Genomic DNA, 13,454 nt, shown 5'->3' with positions numbered 1-13,454 from the left:
GTGAAGAGGAGAGAGATTGGCCTGTTAGGGAAGATTCATCTACACCAAAGGAGACTTACACAGGACCCCTTCATGCGCCTATCTGGATTTAAATGTTTTTCTACATAAACATGCACTAGACAAACGACTTTGACCATTATCGTGCATCTGCTGCTGCTTTTAAAAGACGCAATGTCAAGTTATAACTCTAAAAAGGAGACCTCCATTATGTTTCATTCAGCTGTGCTGTCTTACTGTTTTGAAGACATCCTGTACCTTTTTTGCACCCATCTGTGCTATTTTTAATTGTTAATCTTTTGTAAACATGCACTAGATGGACATCTTTGATTGTTTTGATGCATTTCCGGCAATGTGCACCAAGTTTTAAGAGCGGTATAAGTGCAGCTTTTAAAAATGCGTCTCATTCTGCTGCTGGCACTGACTTTGAGAAATGCGTTGTTCTGTGAGTGAACAAACACAGAAGAGCTGAGATGTCACACCTTTGTAGACCAGCGTCTCTGCTTTGGCCTGTTGAAGCCGGTTGAAGCACCCAACATCACCGTGGATTGTATTACATTTGTGTGTTCAGGCAATTTCATCATGGATAGTATGTGTTTTGATTCATATCAGATTGTTTGTGAACCAGTCACAATATGATTCAAACTTTGCAAAGGAACTGTTATTAAAGGATGGGGCAGTTAAAACGCTACTGGACTCGACCGCAAAAAATATAAGTAAACAGTTTCATTCATGAATATTTCAAATGTCATGACTGTTTGATGGTTTATGGCGCTGTTGTACTTACAAGAACAAGATACATTCAGATGAAATGTGTTGGATGTGCGTTATGTGTAAACCCTGAAATGTATTTTTATAACGTTTGTTCATTTTAACAACCATTGTTGAGTTAAGTTTCTTCCGATTGAGTTTTAAATATGACTGAATTTAAGGGGCTACACGATGTTAGCCAATGATAATAGTGGGCATTTACGGTGAAGTTTAAAGAAGACGCTTAGGCCAGAACCGAGCGTTTCAGACAGAGGGCCAAAGAAGGATGGAAAATTATTATATATTACTAAATTATGACTGTTTTGGTGCAAAACAACTTTATTAACATTATAAGTGGACCTCAGTGAAGATAATACAATTATATATATATATAAAGAGTACTGTATGTCATGACCAGTTTAAAATTTTATTTATTTATTAATTTTTTGCATTGTGACATTTTGATGACAGTGAAGCACATTTAAGGGTATATTTGTTGTACTGACTTGGTGCTAATTTAGATTTTTTTAAATAAGAATTTTATTACAGTACTCTCATACATCCAATCGAATGAGAACATTATTATAAAAAAATAAAAAAAAAACAGTAATGAGAATTTTGAGGGAAAATGTGCTTAATGACACAATGCAAAAAAAAATTTAAAAAAATAAATAAAAATATGGATCTAAAACAGTCTACATTTATAAATGCGACCAGCACGTCATTGTCATATTCAATTAATAAAACGTGCAGTTTCCATTGACACCTATCAGTTTACATTGATTTATTACTCAAGTACTTGTTAACCACTATGATGATTTGTGCATGTCCACAATATGATGAAATCTTGAGAAACTGCCTTGAAAAAACCCAATGTCCTTTTAACATGTTCTACAGTCTCCTGTTACTATATACTTACCTCCCTCTGAGTTTGAGTCACGACTGACTGTGTGCTGCTGCAATGCAGTTTTCAAACCTGTTCTCCAATCACATTTGAGCGCAAGGCAACCTTCAGCCTGTAATGTGAAATGTGGGTGTGTGCAAGTGTGTTTTCACATGCTTTCAGAGAATAGCTAATGTTGTCGGGGTATTCCCTCACTCTGGGGCGCAGCCTCTGTGAAGCTGTGATCACTGGGTTGTATCCTCACACAGGCAGGCCCGCGCTATTATGAACTCTATTTATGAAGTTATGAAGATTAATATCGTTTGGCAACAGGACACTGGCTTCTTTCTGGTATTGAATGCAATGGCCATATTGCACCTTTGCTTCTATAGCAATGCTGCACAATTTATTTATTCAACCTGTTTGGCAATGCAATGAGGGAATCGGTTTGATTGACACTTATTTATTAAAGTAGACATGAAGTTCCATCCTTCACCCCATTTTTTCTTCTGTAATGTGCCGTATTTGTTTGGTAAAACAGGATATTCAGTAAGAAAAAATGTAGGGTGAGACTTTATTCTATCTATCAGGAATTTATTGGATTAAGAAAAGTGGTCCTTCCAAACCAGAATGGAGCCAGACCTGAAAGCGAGTTAGCAGTGGATTGTGGAGGTCATAGCATCTGTTTTCCATTCAATGAAAGTCAGTAGTGACTGAGGCTAACATTCTACCTTACATAGATCCCGTTTGTGTTCCACAGAACAAAGAAAGTCATACGAGTTTGGAACATGGCTGAGTCTACCTGCATTTTTGGGTGAACTATCCCTTTAAGAAAGAAAAAAGAGGGGGCCTGTGTAGCTTAGCAAGTATTGATGCTGACTACCACCCCTGGAGTCGCAAGTTCGAATCCAGGGAGTGATGAGTGACTCCAGCCAGGTCTCCTTAGCAACCAAATTGGCCCGGTTGCTAGGTAGGGTAGAGTCACATGGGGAGACATCCTCGTGGTCGCGATGTCATGCACAATGTGCACGTGATGAGATGTGCGGATTGACGGTCTCAGAAGCGGAGGCAACTGAATCTTGTCCTCCACCACCTGGATTGAGGCGAGTAGCCGCGCCACCACAAGGACCTACTAAGTAGTGGGAATTGGGCATTCCAAATTGGGAGAAAAGGGGATAAAAGAAAAACAAAACGAGAAAAAAAGAGTCAATGTTTTGTCAGATCAACTTTTAGTATCTACTGTTTCAATCATAATGTCGGCAAATAAAATTCTCATTTGAACCCGTTGCACACATGTACACAAGCATTAAATGTTTTCACTCTCATAATGTGCATTGTGTAATACTTGAGTATCTTGTTCTTTGTCGTATTTTGCTATTTCTTTACCTTCTGTTGCCAAATAATGTCTAGTCCTATTATCTTTGCCACCTCATCATTATGTGGGTTGATATTTTTGTTGTCTTGTGCTTTTGTCATGAAGTCGATGTGATGCAAAAACTCTTTACATTTTGTGCTCAGTCTAGTGGACAACTAGTGCCACAGCAATCTCAACATACATACATAGACAGCCATTGACAACCTCTCTACAGCGTACATATCACTGATTATAGGGACGCACTGCTAGCATCTGGTGTAGAAAATGTGTGACTTTTTTGGGTGGTTGCTTACTGGCACAAGTCAAAAGAGCACACCCTCAAGTCGCAATGATAGCTTTCCGACACCATTTTTCTTACTCATAACTTGTAAACACTGATTTTCTTCCTTCTTGAAACAGACCACCTGTCAGATATCAGAACAAGATAATAAGTCATGATCAGTATGTCTGATGCATTTTCAGTGATATTTACATCCTCTGCATGTTTCATAGACTTGTTACATCTATACACACCACCAATATTCTTCCACCTGCCCTCCTGAACAAAAAAGCAAACTTTCTACAGATTCAGCTGACTTCATCTTTGAACAACACCTGCGGTTAAAGTCTAAGCTTGACTCCAGAGTTCATCTCTCATGTCTAATTTTGGAGGTGGGAACAAAGAGTATCCCTGATATTTAGCTGACACTGGACAGGTCTTTCAGAAAACATGAGTCTATAAACTGCAACGACCCAACTCCAAGTAAAAAGGCAGATCAGGTTAATAACACTTTTATTGCTATTAAGTCGCTCTCATAGAAACTGTTTTTCACTGAGAAGTAAAAGTGTTATTCTATTCACCATACATCATAACTGAGGCAAAAAGGATTCGAAAAGCATAAAGCTTAGAAAACTCACCCTGAACACTTCTGAATAATATCTAGCTAGATATCTAAAGTAATACATTATTCTTCCACACAAAACCCCTACAATTACATAAGACCTGGCTATTAAGGGCTAAGTATACTTAGGTTTTCCACCTGTTGCTATATCTCATGCACAGTACACGTGATGCAAAAACTATGCTCGTTCAGCCCAAAGTATACTTCGGGTTTTTAAGTATACTTTACCTAACGTATAGTGACGTAAATTTAACACTGTGTGCGCTTCGGTTTAGAAAAATCCGGCTGTGCACTCACAGTTCTCGCCAACCCTACTGATGGTGTCATTTACATCACTATCGAATGACTGTCAAATAGAGTCAACTTTTAATGGTTAGAGTGTTTGACTGTAATCATATGCTAGTATAAAACCGAAGTTTACTTTGGGCTTAAAGAGCATCACAAAGCATTCATAATGTGGCAAATGCATCCATAAAGGCTCACGGTCTTTAAAACGTTAGAATGCTCGACCATGCATAAGAAGTAACAGCACGTGGATAAACGAAGTATACCCTAACCTTTAACTGTGGAATTCTGAACAGATTGTCCTTGTATAGAAAGTGGATAAACGGAAATGTGTGAGAGAAATCAAACACAGCTTTAACATCATTTGTCTCCTATACCATGCAAAGTAAAAATTATTTATTGCAAAACCCAGAGACTTAGCTTATCAATATCTCACAGGAGAGAGTGAGATAAAAATCCATATTTACTAATTACCAACAAATGCAAGTGATTAAATCAATGCTAAAGACATTAGAAAAATTTATGAACAGGGAACTGACTGTATAGGCTACTCTATAGTCATTATGTTGAAAAAATGGCAAGCGTTTTATGGATACAAAATCTGCAAGCAAAGCTGTTACACCTTTTCTTTTTTCCTTTTTTGTTCACATTCACGGCAGCAACACATTTATGTTCACAGGATGTTTTATTTTTGCTATTTTTTTTGTACATGTTTCAAGTGTGTCAGCCATTTTGTTTTCCATGTACACATTTTCCCTCCAAAACAGTGGATAGTTTATAAAAGTAGTGCGGAAAGAGAGGAGAGTTATTTCTGGCGAACTCTCCTCACATTCACAGGTAGCTCCACCTCAAGACTTCACAAAAAAACCTCCCTCCAACCAAAACCCAGAGTCCCCCTCCCTCAAACTTCACCAACACACAACCTCTTTGTTCTTCTGAAGAAAAAATAAAGTCCCATGAGATCCGTTTCTAATGACTCCGAAACGGACCTGTAGCAAGAGCAGGATTAGCTCTACTGCTCTTTCTCTGTTTGTTTGCTCCACATCCCCTCCATTCTTGCACTCTTCCTCCTCCTCAATCTCCCTACCGCCTCTATATCTCCTCTCAGTTTCGCCGGTATCGGTTCTTGGGCTTCTCCCCGCATCCAGTGGCCTCGCAGGAGGACAGAGTCGGGTTCTTACCAGAGTTGATGCTGCTGAGCAAGCCGGGCAGTTCGTGGGTTATGGCCTTCTCAATCTTCTCCAGCAGGCAACCGCCAATGTAGGAGCACTGGGCGGAGAGTGACTTGAAGCTGCTCACTGGGTTGATTCCGAAGAAGTCACGGTAAGCATCTCGGTTGGGAAGGTCAAACTTGCTGACGTTGGTTTTGGCCAGGATAGACTTGAAAATGTAGAACTTGTCGGGATCTTCTACAATCTCTTTGAATACCAGTTCGGGATCGCTGAAGAAGCTCATCTTTTCCTTGAATGTCTGCACATAGCGATCCACCAAGAGGGCGTGAATGCGAACGCGGATGCCGTGTTGGCGGATGAAGGCGATTTTGTTCTCCAGACGGTTCTCGATCACTTGGTTCAGGTCTTCTAGCAAAGATATTTCTTCACGTTTGAAGAGCTCACGGCTGGTGTCGGGGGCATAGTCGTAGGGCCAGAAAGAGCTGACGTAGACACGCGGTGGTTCAGTCACGTTAATGAGGGGCGCCAGACTCCAGAAGAGAGCGCCGTAGACACGCATGAGGTCCTGGGTCACCAAATTGTCAGCCTTATTTAGGATGATACGGATCTGCGATTCTCGACCTTTCAACTGCCTGAAGAGCATCTCCAACTCGAGACCTACATCCAGCTTGGTGGGGTCAAACACCACGAAAATCAGGTCTGCACGATCGATAAACCACTGGCACACATCGTTGAATGGGTAGCCTTGAGGTGGGGGAAGAGACATGGAGACAAGAGAGGAAAATTAATTATGATAGATTAGATTAAAATAATAATAATGGAATTAATTGATATATTTTAGTGCCCTAACATGGTGCAATGCGATAAAGCGACAAGACATTGGGGCTTAGGGGCCTTACGATTAACAGCGATTAAATCGTAAATCGATTAAATCGAGGTCGCTAAGTCACTGTAGTATTAGTTGATAGTATAAGTTTCAACTGACTGCTTTATCCAACTGTATCAGGAGGTGGATCACATGAGCTTCACTGTCTGCACTCCCAGTGGTATAACTCTGTTCAACTGTTGCATCACCAGTGGTCTCGAATGTCACCTAAAACTACCAAATCTCATTGAAAATGAACGACTTTTAGCTGTTTAAGGCTAGAGTTTACTTTGTGTAAAAGCGATCAACCTTTTAAAGTATACCCTTTTGACCTCAAGCTCGTACGCCGCATTCGACACATGCGCCCGACATTGCTTTGTGATACTCTTTTAGTACAGTCAACGGCAGGCACATGTGTAGATCTGGGCTGCACGCGACAGTGCACGCACTGTGTTGATGACAAAAACTGCATCTTGCGCACAGCAACACATGGAATTATACTTTAGCCTTCATTCACCAGTTGCTGTCAGTATAAACCACCTGTAGTTGGTGGTTGTAGCCCTGCCCATCCCTGCTGATGGACCAACTAGCCATGCTTTTCACCAGCTAAACCTTGCTGGTGGAGCTGGTTCACCAGCTGAATCCCCCAGTGTGACAACCGAACACATGCTAGGCTAACATTGCAGCTTTGTTTGCTTACACATCATCTTCCGAGCTTCGGGCAATGGAACGCCTTTATGGTCAAAGATCGGAGATATCAAGTGGGAATTTCCCACATCCGACTTTGAATAGAACACAGCATTAACATAAAATCTGTTCTTATTGGCTGTGATTTTATTGCATTATGCAGCAATGGACCGAAAAATTTTGAGGACCGAAAAATTACTTGTTGCTGGAAAATATTTGCTTTGCACCTGGTTAGCCAACATGGCGTAACAAAATGAAATGTTTCAGCATATTATTTCTTTGCAGTCCTGTACATTACCTCTTTCCTGCTGCTTGCGGTTCTCAATAATTCCTGGTGTGTCCACGAAAGTCACCCGCTCCAGGAGCTTGTGGGGCATCTCGATACCAACTAGCTTCTCCAAAAAGTTCTGGCCAAACTTTTCCAGTGGGGAGAAGGAGCGAGAGCTGTCAGCAGCCATGACTATGCCCTCCACCGTACGGATCTTTTCGCCGTGCATGATGACGGTAAACTCTGAGGTAGTGGGCTCAGCACCTAGAGGAACAGAAGATGATGTAGATCACTGAAGGGAAAAACAAGGGTAATTTAAATGGGAAAAACTAGGATATTCCAGTACACCAGAGAAACAAACAAACAAAAGAAACAAGGGATTTATCACTTAACCAACTTTGAAATAAAACACAGTGTTTCAATACCAAACACCACTTGAGAAGGTGTAAGCCTGCGGACAGCTTTAAGTTCCAACTAGTTATCTAGTTGGCTTACCTGTGTACAGCTGGTAGGGAGTGTCCTGCAGACCCAACAAATAGTTGATCATGGAGGACTTGCCCACACTCCAGGGTCCAAGGAACAGCACCATGGGCTTGGAGGTGATTTCTCCATCTGTTTGAGAAACAGTGAGAGAACAATGGAATTTAGTATTAAAAAGTCACAGATGATTGCAGCAAAAGTCGCAGTTTATCAGAAATGAAAGATTTCATGTTCTCCAAATGTTTATGACAATATATCAATTCAAAGCATTCAATTACACAAATCTAACAATTAATTAATCGCTATTAAAAACTTCACAGAGTGATAGGTTGCTGAGGCTCCTCATTCTAGTGCCTGATTCTGAGGTCCTTAATAATTTGGGTTTCTTAAAATATTAAATTATTTTCCAAAAATAAAAAGTAACCTTAGACCTTACAGGAAATAACCATGACACAGCAGTGTTTTGAGAAACAGCAGCGAAGCAAGCATTGCAATAAGAATGTGCCATGCAGCATCAGTTTAAGCATCTCTGCAAATTTGCTCATTTTGATTAAAACCCAAATAACATTCTTTCATGGGACACAAAAGGAAATGTAAGTAGGAATGACAACCTCAGTCACTATACACTTTTATTGCATGGGGGGAAAAATGCAATGAAAGTGAATGGCAAGGTTGTCATTATGTTCCACCAGAGAAAGAAAGTCATAGAGGTTTGGAAAAACATGAGGGTGAGTATATCACGACAGAATTTTCATTTTGGGGTGAACTATCCCTTTAAGGCCTGTACCTTTAATTGGAACCCTTAATGTTTCTGCTAGTTACCTGGTTGGCAAGTTATTTGTTTATATAATCTCTTTTGAATTTCTTAGATTTTCACTCCATGCTGAAAAACACAATGAAACAGATCCAAAATCTGGCCAATTCCGTCTTCAATCAAGCAATTTAGCTCTTGCATATGAATGCAGTTTCATTTGCAATTGTCAATTGTCTGTGGTGTGATAAAATTATGCAGTCATGTTCTATGCTTCATAAAGCAGCTGTGTTATATCCAAAAAAGATAAAATTAACCTCAGCTCTGACCTGTTAGTTGGAGAATCACTGTCAGCATTAGGAATCCACAAGCAAAAGTACAATATGCATCGATCACAAAAAAGGATTGAATAAACATGACAGTACAGTATGATGCAATGAAATGGATCTGAGCGGCAGTATGTTTTGATGCAGGCTGAATGTGTTATTATAAATGTGTTGGGGTAGCTAGAATGTAATGCAGTTGATCTGACAGCGAAGAATGTTTTGCACAGTTGTCTTACTCTTTTGTGTATTAAAGCCTTGCAATAAAACATGAGAACACAAAAAACTTCTTGAAGTAGAAAGGAAACTGACATCTAATTTTTATGAAGGTCATCTGTGCCCATCCCAACCCACCCACATGAGAATGCCAGTACTTGCAGCCAGTACGGATTCTTCTGTGGTCTTTGCTCATTTATCAGGTACATCCAGATAACTGAACAGTTTATTACACATGCCAACCTTGTCTAGAAAACAATGACCATATTTTGCACACAAAAGCCTTCATATCATGACAGATTCTTGTGAAACAGAAGTTTTGTGGGTTTTAGTCCATATCTATTATCTTTAAAGCCATCTACACCATTGAGACAAAACATTATGACCACCTGCCAAATATGCTATTGGTCGTCCGCATGCCGCCAAATCAGTGCCGACCCACCGAGGCATGGTCTCTACAAGACTCCTGAAGGTGTCCTGTGGTATCTGGCATTAGCAGCAGATCCTTCAAGTCCTGTAAGTTGCGAGGTGGTGCCACCGTGGATCGGACTTGTTGGTCCAGCACATCCCACAAATGCTCAATCGGATTGAGATCTGGGGAATTTAGAGTCCAGGGCAACACCTTGATCTCGTCATCATGTTCCTCAAACCATTTTCAAAAAATGTGTGCAGTGTGGCAGGGCGCATTATCTTGCTGAAAGAGGCCACTGCCATCAGGGAATATCATTGCCATGAAGGGGTGTACCTGGTCTGCAACGATGTTTAGGTAGGCGGCACGTGTCAAATTGACGTCCACATGAATGGCTGGACAGAACATTGCCCAGAGCATCACACTCCCTCCACCGGCTTGTCGCCTTCCCACAGTGCATCGTGGTGCTATCACTTCCCTAGGTAAATGGCACACACGTACACGGCCGTCCACATGATGTAAAAGAAAACGGGACTCATCGGACCGGGAGATCTTCTTTCACTGCTTCAAGGTCCAGTTCCGACGCTCGCGTGCCCATTGTAGGCGTGCCCTTTTAACGGTGGACAGGGGTCATTATGGGCGCTCTGACCAGTCTGAGGCTACGCAGCCCCATACTACGCAGCAGGGTGCGATGCACTGTGTGTTGTGACACATTCCTCCTGTAACCATCATTAAAATTTTCTGTGAATTGTGCCACAGTAGACCTTCTGTCGGTTCGGACCAGATGGGATAGCCTTCGTTGCCCTCGCGCATCGATGAGCCTTGGGCGCCCAACACCCTGTCACCGGTTTGTGGTTTGTCCCTCATTGGATCACTGTTGGTAGGTTCTCACCACTGCTAACCGGGAGCACCCCACAAGCTTTGCCGTTTCAGAGATGCTCTGACCCAGTCGTCTGGCCATAATAATGTGGCCCTTGTCAAAGTCGCTCAGGTCTTTACTCCTGCCCAATTCTCCTGCATTCAACACGTTGACTACGAGAACTGATTGTTCGCTTACCAACTAATCTACCCAGACCCTGACATGTGGCCTTGTTAGGAGATGATCAACGTTATTCGCTTCACCTTTGAGTGGTCATAATGTTTTGGCTCATCAGGTATATGCTAGCATTTTCCTAAAAGTTGACAAAATGAACTTTTTGCAGATATGCACATTTTATATAAAGAATCTATCTCTTCCGGAAAAACGAACCAAAACTATTTATGTCATCATTTTGTCCGTGTATACAATTTTTTGTACAAAACAATTCTGAATGAGAATGTTTTCAGTTGCGCTAACACAATGTCACTTTTTTTTTTTACTATCAAAACCATCAGTTGTGTGTTAGAAAAAGTGTCTAGAATTTGTTCATTTTGAAAGTACATCAAGTGAGGTTTTGCCGGTCTGTGGTGTAAACTAAAGGCCATCGGCTATTTAGACATTCCTGGAACTTCCTGTTTCAACAGGAAATACGTCAACACAGGAAAGACAACTGCACTGAAGTCAAAACATCTCAAAGGGTTAGTGGTTATTTTGTCAATTAATTTGAAAATGTCTGATTAGTTGAGTTAATAAAAACACAAGAACCAAATCAAGGCTTTAAACCTAAATACAGTATGCTGATACTAAATGTGCTGAATTATTGTGAATGCAATTGGACGATCTGACACTCACTCTTTATACGTAGTAATGTGAATTCTCTTTATTCTGACAACTTTAAAGTGGCTGAATGACTACTAAGAAACAACATAGAAACTTTCATTACTTAGAAACTTATAATTAGCTTGTAATGCTGATGGTAATTGTGCAGATGCGCACTAGCTGCAATTACACTGCAGGGGAGCAGAGACACAGGCAATGCCATGCAGTGAACACCCCTGTCATACCCACCTGTAGCTGAATCCCCCAGTGTGCGTCCAGGATAGGCTGTTTAGTGGAGGGGGCGGGGTGGGTGATGTCAGGGGGTGGAGTCACAGGCAGAGTGAAAGAGGATGAAAATGACAAGTGTGAGGAAAAGTGGAGGCAGAGAGAGAGAGAATGTGAAGGGGTAAAAGAAAGAAAGAAGTGACACTTTTCCTGTGAAGCAGGAGAGAGTGATGAGTTCAAATGTGTGTGAAGGATGTTTGAGAGTTGTCCAGATACGACTGCGTTCCAGGAGAACACACACTGCAAAAATCCTAGTTCTTTAGTATCTCTGTCTTGTCTCCTTAACTGTAATATTATTATATATATATATATATAAATTTTTTTTTTACAAAAATACATTTATAAAATGTATTTAAAAATGTTAACGTTTTTATACATCATTTTTTAAAACTTAAGTAGGTAGAACTATAGTATTGTTGTAATGACTTTAATTTATATATATATATATATATATATTATTCCTGTGTCAAGACAGGATAATTTTAATTACCGTATTAAAGTAATGAGAGTTTTGGGAAGAAAATATGCTTAATTGTTATGAAATTAATGGTTCTACAAATAGGCTTAAAGGGATAGTTCACTCAAAAATTAAAATTCTCTCATTATTTACTCACCCTCATGCCATCCTAGACGAATATGACTTTCTTTCTTCTGCAGAACACAAATGAAGATTTTTAGGAGAATATCTCAGCTCTGTAAGTCCATACAATGCAAGTGAATGGTGATCAGAACTTTGAAGCTCCGAAAAAGCACATAAAGGCAGCATAAAAGCAATCCTTAAAACTGTAGTGGATTAGTCCAAGTCCTCTGAAGTGATCCAATCGGTTTGGGGTGAAAACAGACCAAAATGTAACTCCTTATTCACTATAAATCTTGACATCTGCAGTCTGCTTGGCAATCATAATTTTAAGATCGATTACTCTTCCTATCGCTTCAGAAGACATGGATTAAACCACTGAAGTCATATGCTCTATTTATGTGCTTTCTGGAGCTTCAAAGTTCTGATCACCATTCACTTGCATTTTATGGACCTACAGAGCTGAAATATTCTCCTAAAAATCTTCATTTGTGTTCAGCAGAAGACAGAAAGTCATACTCGTCTAGGATGGCGTGAGGGTGAGTAAATGAAGAGAGAATTTTCATTTTTGGGTAAATTATCCCTTTAAGGGGCTGTTCACACCGAACGCCTACTTGCGCTAAAAAAAAGCAAGATAAAGCGTAATGAATAAAACAGAATGCATGTGTCTAGTAACGTGTTTTTAAAAGGTTTATTTACTTGACACAGCTTCTAAAAAAAACAAAAAACGCATGTAGACGCAGAAACGCTGTTGGTGTGAACGGACCCTCATTTTCTTTAAACAATTAATTTTCTTTAGATTTTGATGTGAAATTTGACCTGTACATGCTCTTTATGTGATGCACTTCAACATTCTTAACACAAGATAAATTCACCTTAGAAGTAAAACAGCAAGATTTGTGCATTTTGTCTTTCACCTGTTTTTTGCATAAACCTAATTAAATGTATTATTTATTTTTTCAGCCATTTTTGCAGTGCAAATAACATAACTTCTGTGTTAAATCCATCAATAATGACAGTACTGTCTGTCAAATCTTTGGTGGACAAAACAAATGCTTGGAAATTACCAAGAAGCACTTTCCATATCAGTATGTTCTCCCATTAAATAATGTGATGTCTCAAGATGAATCACAACCAGCAGCCTTTGATCAACATAGATAATATTTGGAAGACCTGTTTAAGTTTTCTTCAGTCCCCTAACTAGTCTAATAGCTCAGTGAGTCAGTGTATATTATTGTGGTGAGTGTATGGGTTAGGTACCATGCTGAACCACAAGGGGGCAAGCTTGATCCCAGTGTTGTGTCAGAGGTTAGCAGGACACAGGCTAAGTGCAAAATGGCATACTACCCATACTACTCTTACTACTTTTTACCATATGTGTCTATGGCAAAAATAGTATGAGTAGTATGGTAGTATGCAGTTTCGAACTCAGCCACAGTATCATGAAAGTCACCCTTCAGAGGCACATCCTACAACTGAGGCCTCTACAGTTTGAGCAGTTTAAGGAGGCTTTTTTATATAGAAATAAATGCACTTTAAAAACACTTTAGATCTGAACTGATTTTCAGTCCT

The 13,454-nt window shown here is 40.1% G+C and overlaps 1 protein-coding gene across 2 annotated transcripts in view; it reads right to left on the bottom strand.

The window, feature by feature from the left end:
* Nucleotides 1-3,760: 3,760 nt before the first annotated feature.
* The window catches only part of LOC127451993 (sarcalumenin-like), a 34,400-nt gene continuing 24,706 nt past the window's right edge, over nucleotides 3,761-13,454 (bottom strand). The window contains exons 4-7 of one of the 2 annotated variants that reach the window (XM_051717103.1): nucleotides 11,270-11,305; nucleotides 7,659-7,775; nucleotides 7,194-7,427; nucleotides 3,761-6,087 (exon numbers count right to left, since the gene is read on the bottom strand). In XM_051717103.1, the coding sequence (XP_051573063.1) occupies nucleotides 5,276-6,087; nucleotides 7,194-7,427; nucleotides 7,659-7,775; nucleotides 11,270-11,305 (1,199 nt within the window). In that variant the 3' untranslated portion in view covers nucleotides 3,761-5,275. The remainder of the gene's footprint in view (nucleotides 6,088-7,193; nucleotides 7,428-7,658; nucleotides 7,776-11,269; nucleotides 11,306-13,454) is intronic. The other variant, XM_051717104.1, reaches the window with a different exon arrangement.

This window comes from Myxocyprinus asiaticus, chromosome 14 (genome assembly GCF_019703515.2).
Source record: "Myxocyprinus asiaticus isolate MX2 ecotype Aquarium Trade chromosome 14, UBuf_Myxa_2, whole genome shotgun sequence".
NCBI lineage: Eukaryota > Metazoa > Chordata > Actinopteri > Cypriniformes > Catostomidae > Myxocyprinus > Myxocyprinus asiaticus.
Note: the sequence above shows the minus strand (reverse complement) of the source record. Positions and strands in the feature narration are given on the sequence as shown.